The sequence below is a fragment of the Protopterus annectens genome, chromosome 16.part0, assembly GCF_019279795.1.
Source record: "Protopterus annectens isolate FY-2018-M chromosome 16.part0, PAN1.0, whole genome shotgun sequence".
Lineage (NCBI taxonomy): Eukaryota > Metazoa > Chordata > Ceratodontiformes > Protopteridae > Protopterus > Protopterus annectens.
Genome location: NC_056750.1, coordinates 127,218,691 through 127,246,438, shown reverse-complemented (window position 1 = coordinate 127,246,438; position 27,748 = coordinate 127,218,691). Strand labels below are relative to the sequence as shown.

The window sequence follows — 27,748 nt, the reverse complement described above, 5'->3', positions numbered from 1 at the left end:
TAAGACAAATTCTAACACACTCCTGCCACTAGGGTGCAGAGCCTTCTCAAAAAGATGGCCTGGATTAGTGCTCAAGTTATACAAACAAAGCTAGATTCAGCAGGCCTGAATCTAGTCTATGCTACAGCAGACAAGGAGCACTGATATCAGAAAAACAGTTCAAATAAGCAGGCACAGTAAGCCTTTGGCCAGAAATTCCCAGCTCAGAAGGGCATAAACTAGCCTCTCCTCCCACAAGAGTGCAGACCACAAACCTTCTTAATGTAAAATAACTGGCCTGGAGCCCAAGTGCTTAAACCAGAACTAATACACTTTTAGAATAACAGACACTGAGCCTTCAATCAGCAATTCCCAACTTAGAAGGATGTAAGCTAGCTGTCCTGCCACAGCAGTGCAGACCACAAAACTTCTTAATGTAAAACAACTGGTATGAAGCCCAAGTGCTTTAACCAAAAGACTTAGAATAACAGTTACAATTTAATCAGGCTACTACCAAGCAGTAAAAAAATGCAGCAGAATAAACACAATTAAGTTGTTGTTGTGAAACACAAATGAAAGTAGGAGTCCACAAATCGCAAAAACCAGATCCACAGACGTTTATTTGTTAGCGCTTTCATGCACAACAAATACATGCACTTCTTCAGACGTTTGAACTGACAAACACTAAAACTTTAAATAACAATAAATAGTGACATCACAAAAAACATTAGAACCATTAAACAATTAATTGAATAATTCAACCTACTCCAATTGAATAAAATAAAGTGAAACACGTATAATACCAGAAAAATAACTAAAAACATCAAATACATATATCATGTTACTTTGAATTCAACACTATTGTTTTTTGATTTTTAAGTTAAAATACACTCTCCCATACATCATCTAAAAAACATAATCTATATATAATATATATTATAAAAATATATAGATCATAGCCAATGTATTCACAATTTATAAACATAATATGTAAAAAATATACATGTAACTACATATAAAAATGTAACTATCAACGTTCCAAAGTTCTTAATCTGAGCAAACATTTAATGGAACAGATATCATTAATTCCTGGGTATACATGTGCGTTAGTACGTAATTGCCATAACAGTTCTTGTTCCTCTAGTCTAAGATGCCAAGGACCTCCCCTAGGATTAAGTTGTTGTTGTGTCTTTCGGCTTTTCCCGGTTAGGGGTCACCGCAGCGGAACTCCGGTCTGCTAATGATTGGCAGTAGATTTTTACGTGCCGAGTTGCCAGCCCTGACGCACAACCTTCAATGACGGTTTGCCCATTCACACATGTCTCCACACAGAAGATGCTCTAGCTGAGAATCGAACTGGACAACGTCTTACTGTGAGGCGACAATGTTACCGCAGCACCACCACCGTAGTCGAATAAACACAATTAAGTACTTTTAAGAAAAGAAAAAAGCAAAATAAGGTAATAAAGTAGGAAGAAACACAAATACAGTAAAAGCAGATAAAGTGCAATTGTTTTTTGTTTTATAACAAAAGAAAACAAGCAAACTGATTTAAACAAATTACCCAATTAACCAGTAAAAAACCTCAGAACTGAGCCCTGTTTCAGCAGTCTTCAATCAGACAAGTTCAGGAACTAAGAGGGTATGCCGAACGTATCTTTTTTTTTTTTTTTGGACTACTATATCTGGTTTTCTTTCATCTATTTTCTTAACTCTTATTGGGTGATCCCATGTAACCTAAACCAAACTTCATAGTTGTCAATAATGCTTTGTGGTTCATTTGTCCACTTCTTTTCAGCTACTGGTATATTTTAGTGTTCACACAATTCCCAGTGCAACATTATTGCCACATTATTGTGCCTTTTGATGTACAGACCATCATCCGTGTGTGCATCACACCCAGCAATAAGATGTGCATCTGTTTCCAGATCTGTACTGCAGAACCTGGATTTATCTGTTTCTCTCACTTTCTCTATAGACTTTGTAAATCATTGTGTATGTTTCCCACTGTTTCGAGCACCATTATTATCCTTTCATCTTTTGGTTTAAATTCACCTCTCCTTAACCATTTCTGTGTAAATCTTGGTCAACAGGATTTTTACCCACTGAATGGCACACAGCAACAGTTATACCACTCCACAAAGGGGGAGTCACCATGGACCCTGGAAACTATCACCCTATTAGCCTGGAAATTATTTCCCTAGTAGCCTGATGAGCCTGGTTTGCAAGGCCATGGAACGTATCATGAACTCATAAACAAAGCATTGGTAACCTCCAAACTCTGGACCCCACCCAGTTTGGGTTTGTGAAGGGCAGATCATGCCTCCTGAACCTGATCGACTTCTTTGAAACAGTCACCAAAGCCGTAGACGAGGGTAAGACACTTCACACAGCCTATCTTGACCTCGCCAAGGCTTTCAACACCATCCCCCATTCTGGAATCATAGATAAACTCACTAAACTGGGTATAAATCCATATGTCACAAGATGGGATGCCAACTGGCTCACTGACAGAACCCACACTGTAAAAGTAGCAGACTCCAAATCTGACTTCAAACCTATGAAAAGTAGAGTACCACAGGGTTCAGTCTTGGGTCCTCTCCTGTTTGGTATCTACTTCTCTGAAGTACAGGCTAGCACAGAGGACCTCTGGCTGACGACGTTCACAGATGACTGAAAATTAGGTGCCATAGTCGAGTCCCCAAATGACATGGACATCCTACAGAAGGGCCTCAATGAGACTGATGCCTGGTGTCAGAGCCACGGCCTCAAGCTCAGTGCCAAAAAGTGCATTGTCATCCCCTTTGGTAAAAATGTGGTACCCATAAACTACCACATAAGCGCCAGTCCAATTAATGCCGAAGGTGTGATAAGAGACCTTGGGACTCAGGTGGACAGTAGTCTCTCCTTTGATAATCACATCACCACAGTAGTCAGAAAATCCTTCTACGTGGCACACCTCATCATGAAAGAGTTCTCATCCAAGAAAAAAGAGGTCATTGTTCCCCTCTACTCGGCTCTCATTATACTCATTATTGAGTACAATGCCCCTTTTGAAATGTACCTCACAAGACATCTGCAACAGCTGGAAAGGCCACAAAAATACCTCACAAAGAGAATTACGGGACTCAGATGCCCTTATGCTGACCGTCTCAAAACACTCCAGCTTTACTCCGTAACATATCACCTACTCCATGGTGATCTCTGCCTAACATACAAAACTGTGTCAAACCCAGAGCTGTTGGACATTCTACACCTAAAGAAATCCCAATCCCTCCGAGCTACACACTCCAGAGACCTAAACCTTGTCACCACAATAAACAGAACATGCTGGAGGGATAGATTCCTGTCCCAGAGACTTCCCATACTCTGGACCAAGCTACCTATCTATGTCAAGCAGAGTTCCTCATTAGCACTCTTCAAGAAAAGTCTTGATGAGTGGATGGGAAATAGGAAATTCACCCCGGGGATCACTTCTCTGGCTCTGCTCGACAGGGGCACAGGAAAATAACCTTCTTGGGTGGCGAAAGCCAGGGAACCTTGTTAGCTAGACTTACATAGGCCCTTGGGCCGATAGCCTAGTACCTACCTATGAACCTATGAACACATGGTTGTCCACTATACTTAGGGTTACCACCTGTCCCACTTTGCGAGGGACAGTTCCTCTTTGGGCAGTTGTGTCCTGCAAAAAAATTGTAAAAATGGCAAATGTCCTAAGATTTTAAGGGCAAAATTATTTCCTATATTTTATATAATAGTTGCATAAAACAGTTATTCTGTATCTGAAACACCTAAATGTTATAAGAAACAGAATAAGCAACTAAAATGCTACAAGAATAAGCTTTTATTTAAGCAAAAAAGTGAAGTTCTGTACTTTGTACTTGCCATGTGTATGTTTTGGCCTGCAAAATCTGATGTTTGTACCAAAGTTGTCCCACTTTGGGCATTTGAAAAGGTGGCAACCCTACTATACTTGCCACTATATTGTGGGCTTTCCCATTTCCTTTCCTTTTCTTCCTTTGTGCTGCTATGAATTTTGTATAATTGCACCACTCTGAGCTCATTTTGACAGAGCTGCCATCTGCTTGGCGCCTCACCGCACTCTGAGAGGGTCCTGAATTATTCCTGCACCATCTTTATCAGATCTGCTTGGCGCCTCACCGCACTCTGAGAGGGTCCTGAATTATTCCTGCACCATCTTTATCAGATCTGCTTGGCGCCTCACCGCACTCTGAGAGGGTCCTGAATTATTCCTGCACCATCTTTATCAGATAATAGATTTATTTTGCTCTTTTGCACTTTGTTGAGCTGCATAAGAGTGCTATTGCCTTATATTTGCTTTATTTGCTGACTTTTGCACTCTAAATTATTTTAAATGCCCCAATATTGTACTGTTTGATTGCTGAGATCTGCAATTTTTTGAAGCCTTCTAGGCAGTGTTACTGTGTAATTTACTAATTGTATTTGTAGCTGATACTTAATTGCTGAATTCCTGCACTTTTGACCCAGCTAAAGGGATTCTACATTAAGAGGGATTAGACCTGCATTCCAGTGGCAGCAGGAAGTAACCTGATCTGTCTCTGAATTGACAATCACTTTGGTCAACCTTTAATATGATTTGGTCATTGACCAGAGGGACATTTTGTTTATTTTAGCAGTTTTCTATGCTGCTGTAAAGTTGGTGTCTTTGCACCACTCTGAGTTCATTTTCACAGAGCCCTCATAGGTTCATAGGTTCATAGGTTCATACTAGGCTATCTGCCCGAGGGCATTTATAAGCCTAGCCCATAGTTTTGTGGCTTACGCCTCCCCTTTAGGTAGGAGAAACTATGCCCATTATTTAGCTGTGCCTCTGTCTAGCAGTGACACTGAGGTAACCCCTGGGGTGTATCTGCGATCTCCCATCCATTGGTCAAGATTTCTCTTAAACAAGGCCAGCGAGGTGCTTTGCCTCACATAAACGGGATTTTGTTCCACAGCATAGGGAGTCTTTGGGTGATGAATCTATCCCTCCAGCACGTCCTATTAATAACCGTGTCTAGGTTTAAGTCTCCGCCCTTGTGGCTCTGAGGGATCTAGATTTTTGAGATGAAGCATGTTCATCAGGTCTGGGTTTGACATTGCCTTGTATGTCAGGCATAGGTCCCCTCTGAGCAAGCGATGCGCAACTGAATATAACTGGCGTTCTTTCAGTCGGGCAGCATAAGACAGATTTTTGAGACCCTTTATCCTTTTGGTGAGGAACTTTGTGGCCTCTCCAGCTGCTGCAAGTGTCGGGTCAGGTACATTCGAATGGGGCATTGTACTCAATCATTGGTCTGATGAGTGATGAGTATAGGGGACCATGACTTCCCTTGATCTGGATGTGAATCCTTCATGATAAGGTGGGCAATGTAGAAGGTCTTCCTAACCACTTTAGCAATATGACTGTCGAATGAAAGGCTACTGTCAACCTGGGTTCCTAGGTCCCTAATAACTTCTTCTGTGTTCAGGGGATTGCCACCTATTTGGTAGCTAGGGGTGACCTTATTTTTCTCGAAGGGTATGACTATGCATTTCTTGGCATTTAACTTAAGGCCATGGCTCTGGCACCAGTTATCCGTTTCTGTGAGACCCTTCTGGAGGATATCTGTGTCGGATGTGTTTTCAACTACGGCACCCAGTTTGCAGTCATCTGCAAACTTTGTCAGCCATAACCCTCCTGTGTTTGCTTGTACTTCAGAAAAGTAGATGCCAAACAAGAGTGGGCCCAGGACTGAGCCCTGTGGGACACCACTTGTGACAGGCTTTGAGTCTGACATGGCACCAGCAACCCTGACCCTGTGTGTTCTGTCGCTCAGCCAGTTTGCAACCCATCTTGTAATGTATGGGTTTACATTTAAGTTGATGAGTTTTTCAATGATACCGAGTGGGTATTGTATCAAAAGCCTTCGCCAGGTCTAGGTAGGCTGTATGGACTGCCTTTCCTCATCAATGGCCTTGGTGACTGTTTGAAAAAGTCGACCAAGTTTAGAAGGCATGATCTGCCTTTGACAAAGCCAAACTGGGTTGAATCCAAAGTCTGCAAATTCCTATGTCTTTATTTATGAGATCCATTATGATCCTCTCCATGGCTTTGCAGATAAGGCTTGTCAAGCTAATGGGGCGGTAATTTCCAGGGTCGGTGGAAGCGCCGCCTTTGTGGAGTGGGACCACAGTCGCAGCGCCATTCCTGGAGTGCGTATCCGAGGCGAGACTAAGATTAAACAGCTGTCCTAACTGTGGATTTAATTCCTCGTTGAGTTCATGGAGCACACAGCCGGGGACACCATCAGGTCCCATGGATGCTGTGTTCTTTGCCTTGGTGAGAGCAGTTCTCACCTGGGCGTTAGAGATGTTTGGGGGCTACAATCATTTGGTATAGATATCTCTCCTTTGGGGAGGGAAGTTTGCACTGAACCTGTCAGCCAGTATGTTGGCAATGTCTGTAGGATCAGTAATCTTCACATCATTATGAACTAATTCTGAGCATATCTGGGAGTTTCCTCCTAGGTTTCTGACATAGCTAAAGAATGCCTTATGGTTGTCTTTAGAGTCCTTAGCTATTTTTCTCTCAAAATTAGCTTTGGATGATTTTATGAGAGCTCTCAGCTTTTTACTTATAGTGATCAGCGGTGTCTTACCTTTTAAGGATTTTGCTCTATCTTGTAGTAGCTTTCTCCTTTTGTTGTAGAGTTTGTTTATGGCTGGGGTCCACCAAACTGGACGCTTGCCTTTGGTACAAAGAGTCTTTGTTTTGCTTGGGATTGCCTGATCCATGCAGCCCTGCAGGTGCTGGTAGAAGGCATTTGTCAGTGATTCTGCGGTTTGAGTAATCCTTGCCACATTCTATGTAGGTCCTGAAGTAATATTGTACTATTATTGGCATATAAGAGATTTGTTTTACTCTTTTGGATGTCATTTAACTGTACTGGAGTGCTACTGCATTATTTTACTTTATTTGTTGAATTTTGTACTTTAAGCATTTTAAAGTACACCAGTGTTGTACTGTTTGCTGATTGCTGAGATCTGCACTTTTGAGAAGCCTTCCAGTCAATGTTGCTGTTTAACTTGCTAGTTTATATTCAGGGCCAGTGTTGACATTTTGTGGGACCCAAGCAAGTTTTAATGTGAGGGACGCTCAGCAGAGATTGTGCTACCACAATATACTATAGCCCTCAGCCTCAGCACCCTGTCCACAACCACCCTCTCCTGGTTATCCAATGACCTAATTAACAATACCCTCTCTTTCACCATCTTGTCTTTCCCTCCTATCTCGTTTGAACTCCCTCTCCTACATAAAAATTTCTTTAGTTTGTGACTAACACACACATACAACTATGTCAAATAACACACACAAAGACTAACGTGATTGCATTCTCATTGCAGATTTCTATGCCACACCATGGTAGTCAGATACATAGAAGGCACGGTTAGTCCACCATCACTTACATGGTAATAAGATCCCCCTAATCAATCCAATTGTCTCCTTAAAACATTATTCATGCTATTACCTGTTAATGCATTTCATCTTCTCAAACTGACTGAAAAACCCAGCATAGCCAACAACCATTCATGGAGTCATTCATGTAAAGGATAACAGCAGTTTAATCAACTGGTTCATAATATTCTTCCACATATACACCCCCACTAAATATAAAAGTGCAAAATTACCATACTCATAGGATCATAGGAAGTCACTAGGCTATTGGCCCTGAGGCCCTTACAAGCCTAGCTGGGAATTTAGCCCATGTTCTAACAACTCAGCACCCAATGCCCCTGTCCAGCAGGGACACAGGTGGATTCACCAGGGGTGTATTTTCTGTTCCCCATGAAGTTATCCAGGTTGCACTTAACTCATTACATCTGAGTGATGCCTCCAGGTGTATATGCAGTTAACTCCTACTGACGCTTCTAGGCATTGAGTATTGCATGTTAATATTTGCATCAGTAATTCCAAAACCATGGTATGTACAAGGTTTTAAAAGATTTCATCTTAAAGCTTACACAATGACAAACTCAACTGCATTAATATTTGGCCTCTGTCTAGTGCAGGTAAAGTGATATTAACTGTTGTTTTTTATAATATTAATTTATATAGATATAATTAATATTTCAACAACTAAGTAACACAGACAGAACTCATTAGCCTCAAATGAAAGCTCTCGGCTAGGTGAATAAAATGCTGCTGACAGTATGTATGTAATTTAAGTGGTTGCTGAGGTATTATAAGTTGTTTGCAAATTATTACAAGCATAATAGTTACTGTGTTTATTGTGATTTATAAAATTCAATTTAAGACCTAAAACCTAAGGAATACTACCACTATAAAAAATAGTTTGTACTGAAGTGTTCACTATTTATACTTCTTTCATAACCCCTATGGTTCCAGAGATATGAACATTTGTTTGAAATGTGTGAACGTAATTTGATTCTGTCAAAAGGCTTAGGCTCCACCCACTGAAAGTTACAGTGCAAATTTCCTGAGCTCCATTGCAGTGAATGAGTTAAAAAGGGTTAATGAGGTACTCTGCTTGATGCAGAGAGGGAGTCTATTCCACAGAACGAGGAGTCTGTGGGATACAAATCTGTCCCACTAACAAGTCCTATTGATGTCGCAGACCAGGTTGAGGTCACGCATGTGAGTTACTCGAGTGAAGCTTGACTTGTGGATATGCAGCAGTCCCATCAAGGTGGACTCCGAGATCGCTTTGTATGCCAGACATAGGTCACCTCTAAGGAGTCTGTATGAGACCGAGTAGAGGGACAGGGCTTTTAGCCTATCTGTGTAGGGTAGATGTTTGAGGCCCTGGATTCTCCTTTTGAGGAACCTCTGTGGTCTGTCCAGCTGCTGCATGTGCTTTGTGAGGTACATGCCAAAAGGGCATTGTACTCAATAAGGGAAGAATACAGAGCTGTTATGATCTCCTTGTCCTTGGAAGAGATACCCACCTAATGAGGTGGGCTATGTAGAAAGCTTTCTGTACAATGGATGCAATATGTTGGTCAAAATTCAGTTTGCTATCAATCTGGGTGCCAAGTCCCTCATGAATGATTGCATGCTTAGGGCCTTGTTATTAATGTGATAATTTGTGGGGATGTCACTCTACCCAAAGGGGATGATAATGCATTTTTTTGGCATTCAGTTTGAGGCTATGTTTCTGGCATCAGTCATTTGTTTGGGTGAGACCCTCTTGGAGGATGTCCACATCACTGGAGGAACTGATGACAGCACCCATTTTGCAGTCATCTGGAAACCTGGTCAGCCTTAGCCCACTGGTTTTTGCCTGAACCTCCGAAAAGTATATCCCAAACAACAGAGGCCCCAAGACCGATCCCTGGGGTACGCTGCTTGTTACAGGTCTACTGCTTGAGGTGGCTTCCTCTGTTTTGACTAGGTGGGTTCTACAGTGAGCCAGTTCACTACCCATCTGGTAACATATGGATTGATGCCTAGTTGAGAGAGTTTATCTATTATACCCAAGTGGGGAATAATATCAAAGGCTTTGGCAAGGTCAAGGTAGGCAGTGTGCACCATCTTCCCCTCATCCATGGCTTTGGTGACTGTCTCGAAGAAGTCAACCACATTTAACAGCCATGACCTCCCATTGACAAAACTAAACTATGTGGGATCAAGTGTTTGGAGGTTGCCAATGTCTTTGTTAATGAGATCCATGATAATCTATTCCATGGCCTTGCAGATCAGGCTAGTTAGGCTGATGGGTCTATAATTTCCTGTATCAGTGGATGCTCCACCTTTGTGCAAAGGGATGACAGTGGCTGTCTTCCACTCAGCTGCGATGAAGCTGATACTCAGGCTTTGGTTGAATAGAGTGCCTAATGCTGCTGCAAGCTCCTGCCTGAGTTCATGTAGGATGCAGCCTGGGATGTTATCGGGTCACATGGAGGCTGTATTTTTTGCCTTTGAGAGGGCAGTGATGACTTTCTCCCTATTGATAAAGAGAGGGGGCAGGTGCTGAGGATGTCCTGATTTACTGATTGGGGGACAGAGGGGTGAAGTTTTCACTGAACTTGTCTGCCAGCAGGTTGGCTCTATCTACAGCATTTGTGCATGTGGTGTCCTTGACCACCAGTTCTGAGCATATCTGAATGTTTCTTTTGAGACTGCAGACATATGTGAAGAAGGCCTTATGATTGTCTTTAGTAGATGTGGCCAGTTTGGAATCGTAGTTTGCTTTGGAGGATTTCACTAGTGCTCTTATTTGCTTTTTCAGGCTAAGGAGAGATTGCTTCCAATTAGGCACCTGCTCCTTCTTGGTCCTGGCAGCACTTTTTTTTCCTTCTGTTAAAGAGTTTATTTATTGCAGATGTCCACCAGACAGGTTTATCTTCCTTGAGGAGGAGGATTTTGTCCTGTCAGGTATATAAATGCTCATATAGCACTTTGGTGTAGGTTTGAACATATGTGCCAGCTCCTGTGGAGGGGAGGGGGCTTTGAAGTTGTTTATACCTTTCCTCAGGAGGTTGTAATCAGCTTTGGAGAAGTTTTTTGTTTGACCCTAGCTATGGGGGGGTTGGGGGAGATGGTGACTTCTTTGTGGTCAGATCTTACCAGTGAGGATGACACCTGTAGGGATGTTGCAGTGATTACTCATGTTGGTTAATAGCAAGTCTAAGATATTATCACCTCTTGTGGTGGTGACAACCAGTGGTCCAAGGCATTTGCATTGACAAAATCAAGGAATCTCTGAGCATTTGTGTTTTGGCATGAGTATTTATTCCAGTCTGTGGTTGGATAGTTGAAGTTACCCAGGATCAGAGTTAAGGGTTACATTTTGATAGATTTGAAGATGTCCAGATAGGTGGAGTGGGCATTTTCAGTCAAAGTTGGGGGCCTGTAGCTAGCTATGGTTTGAATAGGGGTCTTGTCAATGGTTAACTGCACCTGGAGCATCTTCTGTGTGTCATACTGTTTGACCAGCTTGGAGGTGTGCATGTCTTTAATATATATATTGCAACTCCACCTCCTTTGGCTTTGCTGCCCACAATTTGGGATCTGAATGTATAATAGGATGAGTAACCTGGTATGGCTGGGGTGCTCTCTGCAGCTTTGAAAGACCTTTCTGTGACTGCACAAATGTCAGTGTCTTCCAGGGTTACAAATGCTTGCAATGAGTGCAGTTTCTTATTTAGACTCCTAGCATTTAGCAGTGTGACCTTTAATTTGCATTTTGATGAAATTTTCATGTTGGTAGTTTTGACCTCATGGCAGTGCCTAAAAAAGGCACTCTGGGGAGGCAGGAGCCTTTTCCAGAAGCCTGAAGCACAATACTGAACATATTGTTAAGTTTTTAATGACAGTACAGTAAGAGAAATATCAGAATATATGTTAGTCAAAAAAGATTTAGCACACTAACATGTCATGCATTATTTACCCCCTCCAAAAATGTGATGCATATTCAGTATTCAGCATATGATGTAAGAAACTAGCACCCTTCTTTTAGATTAATGCAGGCAAAATATCATCATGTGTCAAACTTCACTACTTCTTTCAGCAAAAAAAAATTGTTTTTCTTCTTGATACAGATAAGCAATAATATATTAGTTACAAGTGATCAACAGACTAAATACACCATAGTTGTTTTAAAACAGATCTTCTCAAGCATTGTTTCACATTAATAAGTTCTAATATCTGAATGGATACAGTTTTGGGGACCCTTACAGAATTATTAAAGCCACATGGCCATAGCAGAATGAAAAAAATTAGCACTGATGTACCAGGAGTAAATAAGTCAGGCCCTGCTCCTTGAAAAACACTAGATTTGGGGACAAGAATTATCAAAATCAATATGTCCCACAGCACGATTAATAATAAGAGGATTTCAATACAATTAAGAGAGCTGGATATTTAGCAGAAGTATCAAAGTCAGAGTCCCACTCAAGGGAAAGCTTAGTCAGATGTCCTTAGCAAGATGAACAGAATCCGGAGACCTCAGCAGACAGTCATTGAGGCACTGCCAGAAAACCCTTTTTTCTCCATTTGTATATGGGGTTGGGAAGTCATATCAGCAGTGAGCAAATCATGTAGAGCCAATGTTCAGACTGCCAAGTGGCTAGTGGTCATTAGGGCCTCGAGCCATGCTGGTGGCATAGAGGGATAAAGCCCTGACTACAGACTGAATGTCCCAGGTTCATTTAGCAGCTTAGGTGACTGACAGAGCTGCAAGGAAGGGATGGGAGTGCTCATCCTTCATTGGTGCTCATTGATATGCTCCCTAAGGGGAGGAGTGGTCTAAAGAGGGGAGTTATCCTTGGATGCAATCAATGAGCATGAGATGTGAGGAAAGGGAAATGGGTAGGGCATAAAAAAACAGGACAGAAGCACAGACGAGCCGAGTCGCTCAGGACCCACTTATGATCCTAGTCCAGCCCCAGCAATACTAGGGTAAGTCCCAGGAATAAGAGAACAGCTGGTAGACCTTGCATGGACAACGGGCACTAACGGGTTGGGCTGGTACAATTGAAGTCCAAGGGCCCCCCCAAAAAAAATTCAGTATTCTAGGCCTCATGCAGAATTAATGGAGGCAAGATATCTTCAGTAACATTAAATTAATTGGGCCCTCAGTCATAATTAACAGACAGGGTTGCCACATACCCATTTTTTTCAATTTTGTCTAGAAAACTAAAAGTTAATCAGGGAATCAGGAAAATGACATTACAAATGTAAATACCACAGTGTCTGATGTCACCAAGTCAACACATCCAGTTTTGTTCAAGCAGCACTTTATTGTGATGTGGTTTTGTCTGAGGGTAATTAGTAAAAGGATAAGACATCCTATTTTTTGAAATGATGAGCAGAAATGCCCATTTATGTATCACAATGGGCAAGGCCAGGGGTAAAGAAGGCAGAAAAAGGGCTGAAGCAAAAGTTGTTGTATTGCCATTTTTTTGCATGTCTCTTGCAAAGTCAGTCCCTGGGATTCAATAAACTCTGTGCAAGAATAGCACTATTCTTGCATGGAGTAGTTGGTGTCCGTATAGCACAGCAGCACTCCTTGCATATTCATGAAGGCGTGCTGCTGTTCAACTTATATGGACATGAACCATGAATGAGTGCAGGGGGCATGTTCAAGCAGTGCACAAACATTGAACATACCCCTTGCACTCAGAAAGTGCCATATGGCACTTTCTAATAGGATATGGCATAATATTAGAGAATTACTCTAATGTTAGGCCAGTATTTCATTGTCCGCGGACACTGAAATGAAATAAATGATCATCTCAGTGTCTACAAACACTGAAATACACACGTCATCAGGAAAGCAATGCAGGGGGTGTGTGACAGGTTCTGTGACACACACCCTGCATTGCAAAAGTGCCGTATGACATCTCCGCAACCTGCTAAAGTAAGAAATGTGTACAAATGAACAAATAATGGAGGATAAATCCCTGAAAAGGCACACAACACAAATATTCCCCTCACAAACTTAGAAAGTTGATAAAAAAACAGGTCATGCATTAGCATGAATTACCAAAGGGTAGAAGTCTGAAAGCAAATGTAAGCCAATATTCCCTGACAGCAGTCCATGTGGACAAAGGCACAAATAATGGGGGGGGGACAATAAAATAGCGACACTTCTGAAAAACTGCCCTCACACACTTAGAAAGTTGATAGAAAACAAGGATATGTATTAGCCGGAGTCTCTGAAGGATAGAAGCCTGAAAGCAGAATGAATGCCATTATTTCCTGAATGCAGTTCTCAATGACTTGTCAGAACTTCACAATATTCACTTATATTACATAATAATATAATAATAATATATATTTTGTCTAGGCTAAGGATTGTTTAAGCGTAGCTAAGCGGTGTGCGCGTTTTGGCCCACTGCTTACTATAGCTTAAACATTCCATAGGAGATAAATACAATATACAGGTGAAATTTCCAAGCCGTAATCGTGTAGTGGTTAGAGTCCTGGCTTTATATGCAGGTGTTATGGGTTGAATACCAAGACAGGCAACTTATTTTTCTATGGGAAAGTAGTGTTAAAATTATTTTTGTAAACTTAAATTATGTAGCAACTGTTTTTTGTCAACCAGGGAAGTGTAGCTAGTGTACAATGTAAATGTGAGTGCATATAACATGTGAAACCACCCATGTACACACAAGTGCCCTATACAGTATAGTCACACCCCTTGCAAATGTAAGAAAAGCACATAGAGGGATGTCATGTAAAGTATATCATATACACTTAATAAATGTAATTCAGTCTTTTGATATATTTAAAAAATTAAAAGTGAGCAATGGTTAGCAATGCTCAGCTATGCTTAGCAAGTGTAACCTTTGCTAACACGTGAATGCTAAGCAGCAGGTAGCTCAGATAAGTTTGTGCACTGTTAAACACTGCTCAACAACTTCCCCTTTTAAGCAGTGTTAAAATAGGCTTAGCGGATTTGTGCACTGATTAGCAGAGCTTAACCTTTTCAAAATGGTACAATAACAGCAAAGGGTGGGAATATCACATTATTTAAACAGAGCAGGTGGGAATACATCCATAACCAGTTGTAGCTGAAATTTGCAGCCACTATGGCTGGCGTAGGTGAGGGTGTGTGCTTTTGGGCACAGCACTGGAGCATCCAGGAGTCCAGGGTCATGGTTGGACTCCTAGTGAAATATCATGAGGAGAGACCACTGCATGGCCAGTACCAGGGCTCACAATATAAAGCAGAGACCTGGGACCATCTCGCATGTGATCTCACCAGTGCTACTGGCATCCCCAAACTGGTGAGCAGGTGCAGGACCGTTTTGATGACCTAAAGCATAGGAAGAGGGAGCTCTTGGACCAATGGAACCAAGACACACAGGCACAGAATGTCCCAGCAGTGTGTAAGTATCAGTATCAATTAGTGTTTACCAAAGTCCAGCCTGAGTATGTGATTGACATATATGCATAAATGTTTGTTTATCTCCCGTACAGCTGCAGATGAGAGAGCTATTTACATGGACGCCCATGCCAACAGGTTGTTAAGGCTGCACTGGGAGGCTGGTGAGTACAAATCTAGCTTGCAGTATATAGGCCAAATAATGCAAAGGTATAGATTGTCACTGCCAGTAGGCAAAGTGTGTACTATGTGTAATGAATAAACAGTGTTAGCTAAACTAATAATGATATACAGGGTATCCATTAACAAAAGTGTGAGTACACTATAATAAAATTACAAACACCAGATTGTTGTGTTTACTGTGGTATGTTGTGGTAGGAATATAAATGTGTACAGGTTCTGCACATCAACTATGGATCTGTCAGCATGAATTAGATAAGGCTCATCTGAGAAAGATTGTGGAGCTGTAAAACCGGATATAAAACTACATGAAAGGTTCCATGCATCAAAGATCTGAACTCTGAATAGTAATGTGCCTGCAGCATTGTCATGTGTTAACCATTGCTTTCCAGATTGTAATATCTCAAAGTATGAATACACAGTACAAGAACTATCTGCCATGAATAAATGTCAGAATTACAAGGTTAGACTGTCCAACCCAGAAAAGAAAACAGTCAAGCAAAAGACAAGAGTTCCTCAATAGCTCATAGTGATGAAACACAACCTTGGTGTACCGTTTTGCACAAAGAGATACGGTTCAAATCCCGGGAGTGGTAGTAAGCTGTATGCATATTTTCACCCAAGAATATGTGTAGAAACAGTCATGTAGTGTTAGCAGAAATTTCCTCCACAGGTCTGCATGGTAAGGAAATGTTTGTAGTAGCTTTTAGAAGGCTTTACTAATACACTGGATAAAACACTTCCCTGCCCAACCCCATGCCTGCAAATGACAGCACAATATGTACATACACCAAGCACTTTGCCCGATAAATGTCCCTCAAGTGTCACACTGTCATGCCTAGTGGTCACTGCTGCCAATACCCAGGGTGACAGATAGAAATCCAGGCAGAGTATGGCAGTAGCAGACACACACAAACACACACACACACACACACGCACACGCTGCACACGCTTTGCACATGCACACACACACACACACACACACACACACACACACACACACACACACACACACACACACACACCATGAGTTTAGGGCACCCCTTCCAGTGTCACATATGTAACCCTGAATATGTGAATATGAGTAGAAACAGTCAGGTAATGTTAACAGAAATTTCCTCCACAGGTATCAGGTAAGGAAATGTTTTTATCAGCTGTAAGAAGGCTTTACTAATACACTGTGTACAACACTTCCACTGCCCAACCCCAGGTCATAGGTAGATGTAAAGTAAGGTCAGACCTGGAGAGTAATGAGTAGAGTAATGACCATTGAAGTTGTGAAGTACTGAAGCCTATACAGTTCTTAATTGACTTCCCCTCTCTCTCCCCCACCCCTATCTGCATCAATAATAAATGCACATACTCAATGGGTATGTTTTCTCCAAATCTACTGTTGGGACATGTGTCCTATTGTTCTACAAATATTGAAGTGTTTGAATATTAATGAACTTTGTTCAAATGCTATCATTGGTGGCTTGTTGCTGTCAATGTAACCTGCATGACGTTATAATGCTTACGATGGTTCCTTTTATGCAAGTGTTCTGATTGCTATACAGCTGTTTCAAAACTGTTTTATGGGCTCAATTGGAACACCCATTCATGCTGTTATAACTAATCTCAAATTGTGTTGTTCATGATTAACCAACATATTTTGCAAAACCTCAACACCATAGCACTTCTGGGAAGGTAGCTCCTGGCAGATCCGCCTGTCCCACCTCATCTGGCCATGGCACCAGGCCCCAGTACATCTGAGACCCAACCTGGGACCTGCTCATCTGCTAGCCCTGCACCACCTTCAGGTGGAACTGGCTCAGGGGATGGGACTCATCCCCCCCTGGGAGCGGGCATGGACAAGAACATGTCACCTGTACTCAGGTTTGGGGTTTGGTTCTCAGCACCATCCATAGGTTCATAGGTTATTTATTATTTATTTTATTTATTTATTTATTTATCATTTGTTGACCGGGAAAGTCCGACTAGGTTCCACAGAGCCTGTTTTCAGTGGAGGCCCGGGGAGAAATGCTCCAGATGCATGTCTTTGGAATGTGGGAGGAAACCGGAGTACCCGGAGGAAACCCACGCGAACACAGGGAGAACATGCAAACTCCACACAGAAGGCACCCCAGCCGAGAATCGAACCAGAGAACCTCTTGCTGTGAGGTGACAATGTTAACCACTGCACCACTGTGCTGCCCTAAAAAGGTAGGTTCATAGGTAGGTACTAGGCTATTGGCTCTAGGGCCTATACAAGCCCAGCCAAAAAGATACTCTGGCTTTTGCCACCCGAGAAAATTATTTTCCTGTGCCACTGTTGAGCAGAGCCACAGAGGTGATCCCCGGGGTGAATTTCTTATTTCCCATCCAATCATCAAGATTTTTCTTGAAGAGTGCTAATGAGAAGCTTTGTTTGATATAGATAGGTAGTTTATTCCAGAGTATGGGAAGTCTCTGGGACAGCAATCTATCCCTCCAGCATGTTCTGTTTATTGTGGTGACAAGGTTTAGGTCCCTAGAGCGTGTAGCTCGAAGGGATTGGGATTTCTTTAAGTGGAGCATGTCCAACAGCTCTGGGTTTGACATAGCTTTGTATGTTAGGCAGCGATCACCTCTGAGTAGGCGATATGTGACGGAGTACAGCTGGAGTTTCTTGAGACGGTCTGCATAGGGCATTTGTTTGAGGCCAGTAATCCTCTTTGTGAGGTATTTCTGTGGCCTTTCCCGTTGTTGCAGATGTCTTGTGAGGTACATACCAAAAGGGGTGTTGTACTCTATAATGGGTCTAATGAGTGATGAGTAGAGGGGAACAATGACCTCTTTTTTTCTGGATGAGAAACCTTTTGTGATGAGGTGTGCCACGTAGAAGGATTTCCTGACTACTGTAGCAATGTGATTATCAAAGGAGAGACTACTGTCCACCTGTGTCCCAAGGTCTCTTATCACACTTTCAGTGTTAAGTATGCTACCGCCTCTGTTGTAGTTCATGGGTTCAGAGTTTTTACCAAAGGGGATGACAATGCACTTTTTGGCATTGAGCTTGAGGCCATGGCTTTGACACCAGGCATCTGTCTCAGTGAGGCCCTTTTGTAGGATATACACATCATTAGGAGTTTTGATTATGGCTCCTAGTTTGCAGTCATCTGTGAACTTCATTAGCCAGAGGCCTTCTGTGTTAGCCTGTACTTCAGAGAAGTAGATACCAAACTGGAGAGGACCCAGGACTGAACCCTGTGGTACTCCCTTTGTCACTGGTCTGAAGTCAGATTTGGAGTCAGCTACTTTCACAGTGTGGGTTCTGTCAGTGAGCCAGTTGGCAACTCATCTTGTGACGTAGGGATTTATACCTAGTTTAGTGAGTTTATCTATAATTCCAGAGTGGGGGATGGTGTCAAAAGCCTTGGCAAGATCTAGATGTGTGAACCACCTTACCCTTGTCTACAGCTTTGGTGACTGCTTCAAAGAAGTCTATCAGGTTTAGGAGACATGATCTGCCTTTTACAAACCCGAACTGGGTGGGGTCCAGAGTTTGGAGATTACCAATGTCTTTGTTTATAAGTTCCATGATGATACGTTCCATGGCCTTGCAGACCAGGCTCATCAGGCTAATGGGGCAGTAGTTCCCGAGGTCCGTGGTGGCTCCCACCCTTGTGGAGTGGGATAACCGTTGCTGTTTGCCATTCAGCAGGCACAAAGCCTGAGGTGAGGCTATGATTGAACATGGTACTTAGGTGGGGTGCCAGTTTGTTCTGTAGTTCATGTAGAACGCAGCCTGGGATGTTGTCTGGTCCCATGGATGCTGTGTTCTTGGCTTTGGAGAGTGTAGTTTTTACCTGTGCAGCGGTGATTACAGGAACATTGCATTTTTCCAGTATAGAGATGGGATCTTTAGGGGGTGAGAGGGGAGTAAATTTAGCACTGAACCTATCTGCCAGGATGTTGGCAATATCACTTGGGTCTTTATATTTAGTGCCATTGTGCTGTAACTCAGAGCAGATCTGAGTGTTGCCATTGAGATTCTTGACATAGCTATAGAATGCTTTGTGGTTGTCTTTAGAATCAGTGGCGATTTTGTTTTTGTAACTAGCTTTGGAGGATTTTATCAGGGATCGCAGCTTCTTACTGAGGCTGACCAGGGAGCTCCTCCACTCATGGGATTTTACTCTCTTTTGCAACAGTTTCTTCCTTCTATTGTACAGTTTGTTTATGGTAGGGGACCACCAGATTGGCTTCCTTTTTTTGGAGGATAGCATCTTGGTTCTGTTTGGGATAGCATGATCCATGCACTCATGTAAGTGCTTATAAAGTGCAATTGTGTAGGATTCAGTAGTCGTAACTGTATTGCCCATCTGCATGGGTGTCATGAAGTTCACCACTTCTGTCTTAAGAAGCATGAAGTTGGCTTTGGAGAAATTTTTTACCATGGTTTCCTTAATGGGGGATGGGGGCAGGATGTGGATATCTAGAGTAATTAGCTTATGGTCAGATCAGACCAATGAGGCATTGACTTCAGGTGTGGAACACCGGTCACTCCTGTTGGTAATGACTAGATCTAGGATATTGTTGCCCCTGGTGGGGGTGTGGATAAGTTGATCCAGGGCATTGAAGTTTATGAATTCCAGAAAGCGTTAAGTGAAGGAGTTGGTACATGAGTAGTTTTCCCAGTTAATGGTGGGGTGGTTGAAATCCCCCATTATTAGGGTGTTTTGTTGAACCCTAATATTTTCCAGTACATCAAGAAAAGAGGAGTGGGAATCCTGAGGCATGGTGGGTGATCAAGATACAATTTAGATTGCAGTTTTGCTCAGAGTTAGTTGCATTTGGATAACCTCGGCTTCATTATGCTGAGCAACTAGCCTGGAGGTGTAGATATCCTTAATGAATATGGACACACCTCTGCCTTTGGTGTTCAGGTTCAGGTTACATGGCCGAAAAGTGTGGTATGAGTTATAGCCTGGTAGTGCAAGGGTGCTCTCTGGACCTTTGAACCAGGTCTCAGTCACTGCACAGATATCAATATTCTCCATTTTAAGGAGTGCCTTGAGTGAGTGCATTTTGAGATTTAGACTTGTAGCATTGAGTAGCATCACCCTCAGTTTCTGCTTGCCTGTTCCTGTTATGGTGGTGAATTTGTCCTTTGAACCTTGCCTAAAAAAGGCACTATAGGGGCGGCAAGAACCTTAGCCAGTATCCTGAGTCCCAGGGGTGACAGGTGCAGGCCATCTCTGGCAAAGCATCATGGTCTGTCGACCATGTCATCCCAGGCAGACAGATACTGGATCCCTTTAGAATGGCACCAGAAGCTTAGCCAATTGTTAAAGTCAATAATTTTGTCCTTGTACTGCAGCATCATTCTGGGTGATGGCAGAATGCTACTCAGGGCTAGGGTCATACCTGCCTGGGCTACAAGATCAGAGAGCTCTTCCATGTCTCTTTTCATGTAGTCCAGGGAGGTACATCTCAGTTCGTTCACACCAACATGGACAATGACAGAGTCATATTTGTACTTGTTGTGGAGTGACCTGAGTGTGTGGGTTATGTGGTGGATCCTGGCACCTGACAGGCAGCTGACAGTAACCTTCTCCTTGTTTAGCCTGGTGAGTGGGACATCAGTGTGCCTGACTATAGAGTCATCTATGACTAGTGTGTTGAGTATGTTGTTTTGTCTTATTGGCTGTGGTTGAGTGGCACACTGAGTCTGCAGGCTATGTGTCATTTGGGTTGTGTTGGGGGGGGTGGAGGTTGCTTGCATTTCTGCTTTGGAGGTCTCTTTTGCTTGAGCAGATTATTATTAAGAGCCTCCGCGAATGTTTTTGTGTTTCTATATGTGGATTTTGGTGGTGTAGATTTAGTGAGACTATGTGATGAGTGTAGTGTGGTGCAAGTGTTTACTTTCTCCTCTTGACTGTCAAGTTCAGTCTTGATTGGAGAGAGCTTTGGTGCTCAGCTGGCCAGATTGAGGGCCACCTGGCACATGTTGTGGGTCAGCCTGCCCCTCCTGTCCAGCCCCCAGCACAGCCACCTTTGGGGCCATGAAGGTGCAGTGGTGACTGCCCATGGGTGGGGAACTCAGTCCCACTGTATCCATTTGGGGGCTCATGGGTGTTAAATTCCCAACTACTCTCCCCATCCAAAGTGTTTACCCCCCCACATGGGTCATATACCATCACTGTCTGTTGTCTTGTCTGTCTTCCTACACAACTTATCTCCCAATTTTACCTACTATCCTTCCCCAAAATCCCACTATCACCTTAAAAAAAGGGCATTTGTTCCCCCCCAAAATTGTCACCCCATACACAGCTGCCCATTTCACACACGTCCACTGGGCACATGTAATCTGATCCAATTGGCTTGACAACAGTTACTGTTGTCCTCACCCCTCTCTCTGGGGTTTGAGTGTCCAAATTCACCTCCAAATTCTGTACAAATGCACAGCTGTTGCTGTACAAGAAATCGACAGCTATGGACCTTCCCTACACCTGCCCTACACATCCCTCTGCATACCCCTTTTTCACCACTTTCTTATCACCCCTTTTTCTTTTCTTTTAAACAAATTAGAGCAGGTGTAAGTGTGAGTAAGCAGGAGTAAGCAAGTTTGCGAGATGCTAAGTGAAATCAACACAGATTAAGCATCTGTAAGTTTAACTGTGTGTTGGTATCGCTTATTGTCGTGCAAACCCGCGCAAACCCACTTACAACTGCTTAAAACTACTTTAATCAGTCTGTTTCCATCAGCCACTTTTCTGAATAGCAACAAAATAATCAGCCCTGCCAAGTATCAAGGCCAGGGCCCTGTATACCATAGTCAGAGCAATGTACTACTACACCATTTGAGTGGTAAGGACTGCTGATGCTTTTTCAAACATATGCAGTAGAGTCACTCAACAGTGGGGAAAATATTCTGTAGAATCAGACAGGTTTTGTATGTATACATATACACATTTATATATGTATGGAGATGAATACATATGGAAAATATATAAATAGAGATATACATATAAAATATACATTTTATATATATATATATATATATATATATATATATATATATATATATATATATATATATACTCATAACATGTAGTGGAATCATACCTCAGAACCATAGCTCTCAACCTCTTAGTGCAAGAAATCTGGCCAAAGGCTGTCCAAATGGGGGGGCAATGGGCCAAAACTAGGGACATATTTTAAATATTGGTCTTATAAATGTAGAATGTTGCCAGAGTGACAGGGTTTGTTTCAGCATGCATGTTCTGAAGGATGTGAGTTCTGACACTGAAATGTATGTCATCATTTACTGTCAGAAATCCTCAGATCATCACAGTGATTTACCAGGGAAATAAAAATAATGAATCTGTGGAACAGACCAGAAATATGAGCAATAAACCTGGGCATTCTGAAACAAACCATCCAGTCAAGAGGTAGGCTCAGAAAACCTTAGTGCAACAAATCTGGACCAAGCCTGACAAAGTGGGGGGAGAAAGCCATGAAAATAGGGACATATCTGAAATACTGTAGTAGATAAGGTGACACAGTTGCTACAGTAACACCCTCATCTCTCTCCTAACATATATTGAATGAAATAGCACAAGTCCAACACTCAATTATATTTCACTAGTTAGTGACTTAAATCCTCACAGCATCCCACTGATGTGTCAGGAATACACAACACATATGGGGCCAGGCAACAGTACATCCTACAAATATTTGGACATAACATCACATTAGGGAAACTACACTCAGCTGCCTGCAGTGACATAGATCACAGCTCAGGCCCCTGAGTCACTCCAGGAAAGGATGACTCACATATGACTACTACTGGAGTGTGCGTTGAACAATACTGACTGTGACACTGCTAGGCCATCTACTGGGATGTCATAGATATCCATATGTTAATTGTGAATACAACTATGATATACATGTTTGTTTCAGAAATGTGAGAGACCTATACAGGGTATTTGCATAGTGAAATACTGTTGCAGATATGTGTGTGTTGAACTGCATGTGGTATACTGAGCTCATACCATTCAACTGTCCAGTGTTATGCACACTGACCATATGTATGCCTCATATTTCTAGTCATTTACTCATACAGTTGTGTTATGGATGGCAAACCAATGGCAACTTGTGAAGACTGACATTACAACATCTTCTCTTTCTTTTGGCTGTTCCCATTAGGGGTCACCACAGCAGATCATCTGTCTCCATTTCCTCCTGTCCACTGCATCTTGCTCTGTCACACCAAACACCTGCATGTCCTCTATCACCAGATCCATACACCTTATCTTAGGCCTTCCCCTTTTCCTCTTACCTGGAAGCTTCATCTTTACCATCTTTTTCCCAATACACTTAGCATCCCTCCTCAGCACATGTTCAAACCTACATAATCTCACTACTCGCTGGCGTTGTCTCCAAACTGTCCACACTGGGCAGACCCTCTAACATACATATTCCTAATCCTGTCCACCCTTGTCACACCCAGTGCATATCTTAACATCTTTAACTCTGCCACATCCAGCTCTGACTCCTGCCTTTTTGTCAATGCCTCTGTCTCCATCCCATATAACATAGCTGGTCTCACTGCCATCTTGTAGACCTTCCCTCTCACTCTTAATGGTACTCATCTGTCACAAATCACGTCTGACACTCTTCTCCACCCTCCCCATCCTACCTGTACTCTTTTCTTCACCTCTCCACCACACTCATTATTACTCTGAACTGTTGATCCCAATTATTTATAAACTCATCCACCTTTGAAACTCTACTCCCTACATCCTCACCATTCCTCTATCCTCCCTCCCATTCACACACACATTCTGTCTTAGTCCTGCTGACCATCATTCCTTCCCTCTATAGACCACACCTCCACCTCTCCAGGGTCTCCTCAGCCTGTTCCCTACTCTCACTACAGATCACAATGTCATCTGCAAACATTACAGTCAACAGGGTCTCCTGTCTGATCTGGTCTGTCAACCTTTCCATCACCACTGCAAATAAGAAAGGGCTCAGAGCTTAACCCTGTTGTAATCCCACATCCACCATAAATGCACCTGTCACTCCCACCTCATACAATACCACAACTCCTCCCTAGGCACCCTGTCATATGCTTTCTCTAAGTCCACAAAGACACATTGCAACTCCTTCTGACTTTTTCCGTACTTCTCCATCAACACTCTCAGAACAAAGATTGCATCTGTACTGCTCTTTCCTGGCATGAAGCTATACTGCTGATCACTAATCCTGACCTCCCTTTTTAGCCTAGCTTCCACTATTCTTTCCCATAATTTCATGCTGTGACTGATCAATGTTATCCCTCTGTAGTTACTACATCTCTGCGCATCACCCTTATCCTTATAAATGGTACCCAAACACTTTTCCTCCACCCCTCACACATCCTCCCACTTTCCAAGATTACATTAAACAATCTGGTTAAAAATACCACTGCCATTTCACCTAAAATAGCTCCATGCTTCCACAGGTATGTCACCTGAACAAACAACCTTTCCATTCTTAATCCTCTTCATAGCTATCCTTAATTCCTCCTTGCTAATCTGTTGCACTTCCTGATTCACCATACCCACATCATCCAACCTTCTCTCTCTCTCTCATTCTCTTCATTTAACAGCCTCTCAAAGTATTCTTTCCATATGCTCAACACACTCTCCTTGCTTGTGAATATGTTTCCCTCATTATCCTTTATCACCCTTATCTGATGCACATCCTTCCTAGCTCGGTCTCTCTATCTAGCCAATCAGTACAGGTCCTATTCTCCATCCTTAATGTCCAACCTTTCATACAACTCTTCATATGCCTTATCCTTTGCCTTTGCCACCTCTCTCTTTGCCATGCACCTCATCTCCGTATATTTCTGTCTACTTTCTTCATCTCTCTGACAATCCCACTTCTTCGGCAACCTCTTTCTCTGTATACTCTCCTGTACTTCCTCATTCCACCACCAGGTCTCCTCATCCTCCTTCTTCTGTCCAGATGTCACACCAAGCACCTTTCTAACCATCTCCCTTACGAGCTGTGCTATAGTTACCCAGATATTCAGTAACTCTTCACTGCCACACCCTGCCTGTCTTAACTCTTCCCTGAAGTCAACATCACAATAACTCTTTTTCAGTTTCCACCATTTTATCCTGGGTGCTGCCCTCACACTCCTTCTATTCTTGATCATCAATGTCATTCCACAGACCAACATTCCATGCTGCCTAACTACACTTTCCCCTGTCACCAATTTACAGTCTCCAATCTCCTTCAAACAGGCTCTCCTGCATAGGAGATAATCTACCTGTGTGCATCTTCCTCCACTCTTGTATGTCACACTATGCTCCTCTGTCTTGTTAACATATGTATTCACCACAACCATGTCCATCCTTTTTGCAAACTCCACCACTATCTCACCTTCTGCATTCCTTTGCTTAACACCATACCTACCCATCAGTTATGCATCCCCGTCGTTCCCTTCACCAACATGCCCATTGAAATCCGCTCCAATCAGCACTCTCTCAGTCTTGGGTACAGTCATCACCACTTCATCCAACTCACTCCAAAATGTTTCTGTCTCATCCATTGCACACGCAATTAGCAGAGCATATGCACTAACAACAGTCATCATTACACCATCAATTTTCAGCTTTATTAACATCACTCTTTTCACCTCCAAAAACACCCTTGCCATACTGTTCCTTCAGGATAACCCCTACACCATTTCTCCTGCCATCCACACCACGATAGAACTATTTGGACTCAATTCCGATACACCTAGCCTTATGCCCCTTCCATGTGGTCTCTTGCACACACAATATATCAACCTTCCTTCTGTCCATCATATCAGCTAGCTCTGTCCCATATCAGTCATACTGCCAACATTAAAAGTTCCTACCCTCACTAACACACTCCTAGCCTTTCTCCTCTCTTCCTGCCATATGAGCAATGGCCATCTTCCAGTGTATGTCTGTGAATGCAAAGGCTACTGTGCTAGCAAATGACTTGTGTGAATGACTTAAGTTTATTACAGCAATATTAAGAGCGTCAATAATTTGGACCATTGCCCCCCATGTATGTGTGGCATCCTCCAGATGTCCTGCTCTAACAGGTTGACAGGAATGACTGATCAGCAAGAGTGCAAATACAGTGTGCCATACTGACATAGAACAGAAATGTATATCAGATGTTACCTGTGCACAGCTATGTATGAGTAGGTGTACCTGGCTGCCTCATAACAACAGACATGGGATGCAGAATGTCAGGTAAATAAGCTGTACATTTTGTACACTTGTGTAATCTCTGTTTCTGTGCATCCAACAGAGTTAGATTTCTACAGCTACCGGTTGTTGCATTGCCCTGACATAGACATTGGTACTAGAATAAGCATGATTATCAGGTTTAAATTTCAGAGATGTCCAACTGTATTATGACCTTGTGTCCATGCCTACTACAAACAGCCATATGACCAATGACAAAGCTGTATGGACTCAGCAATACCTTACCTGTAAAACCTGTCTCCACCAAAATAGAGTAATCCCCTTTGCTGGACAGCAACAATAAACAAACCACATAATTGGTTACTATATCGGCTGTATAGGTCAGAGTAGAGCAGGCACCAACTTGGCAGTGAGTCAGCCTTTGTCTGAATGAGCATATAAGGTCACAGGTGGATTACTGTAAGGCTAACTATGAGTACAAATTGGACACATCCACCAAGGGCAATCACAAGGCCGTCTTCACACGTGTCTGCAATTTCAGAGGCAACAACCCAACCCACCCTGTAATGGTGGTCAATCATATCACATACACACACACACCATAGCTATAGCCAACCTGCTGCAGACAGGTTTAGGGCAAACATCACCCCCCTGGCTCACCATCAGTGTAGGTGGATATGCACAGCACCCACACCCCTCCCCTTATCAGGGAGCAGCTGCATACTGCCTAATCAAAGTCAACAAAAGCAAGTCTCAATGAGACCTGAGAACATTCCTGTCTGCATTCTACATAAACTCAGGCATATGCTTCCAGCTCCATCACACACTGTATGCAAGCAAAGCCTGAGCACCATTGACACCCCATCTGCAAGGAAGAGGGCCACTGTCATCCCTTTACACAAATGTGAATGATGGATGGTAGTTTATGCAATGTACTGGCCCTCACTGGGGGGAACATGACACATCAGGACCAGGAGTGCACTGCAGGTTCATACTGTGCTGATAGATGAAAGGGGTAAGATACGGTTGTGAGTGGTGGCTAATGATAGGCAGTATTGATGTGCTCTCTCTGTAAATAACTCTGGGCAATCTCTGAGGTCCTGTGATGTGTTTCCCTGTTTATGTCTTCCAGGTGGCAAGCAGCATCAGCTGGCATACATTGCAGAGGAGACTGCAGCTATTACTGAAGCAAACATACAGCACCATGTGGTGCTGTTCTGCCGAAGCCAACAAAATCTGTGGGAGCGGACTGACCTGTGGGGTGACCTTGCCCACAGAGTGGAACACCTTCGCCACCATGGCTGCACATATGATCAGGTCAGGCATCGGGTAAGTGACCTGATATGTTGTGCCCGGCAAAAAGCTGCTGCCATTGCCAGGAACCATACTGTCACTGGTGAGGGTCCAGCCACACAGGCCCCCTTATGGCAACAGAGGAGCTCCTTACCAACCTTGGGGCAACCACCACACAACACCCAACACATGAAACACCAGTCGTGGAGGTGGGTGGCACCCAGGCAACAGGCG

The 27,748-nt window shown here is 42.9% G+C and overlaps 1 protein-coding gene across 1 annotated transcript in view; it reads left to right on the top strand.

The window, feature by feature from the left end:
• LOC122790530 (immunoglobulin lambda-1 light chain-like) overlaps positions 1-27,748 on the top strand; it is a 318,197-nt gene that overhangs the window by 233,270 nt on the left and 57,179 nt on the right. Inside the window, exon 6 of the mRNA XM_044058079.1 lies at positions 27,354-27,550. Coding sequence (XP_043914014.1) covers positions 27,354-27,550 — 197 coding nt within the window. The remainder of the gene's footprint in view (positions 1-27,353; positions 27,551-27,748) is intronic.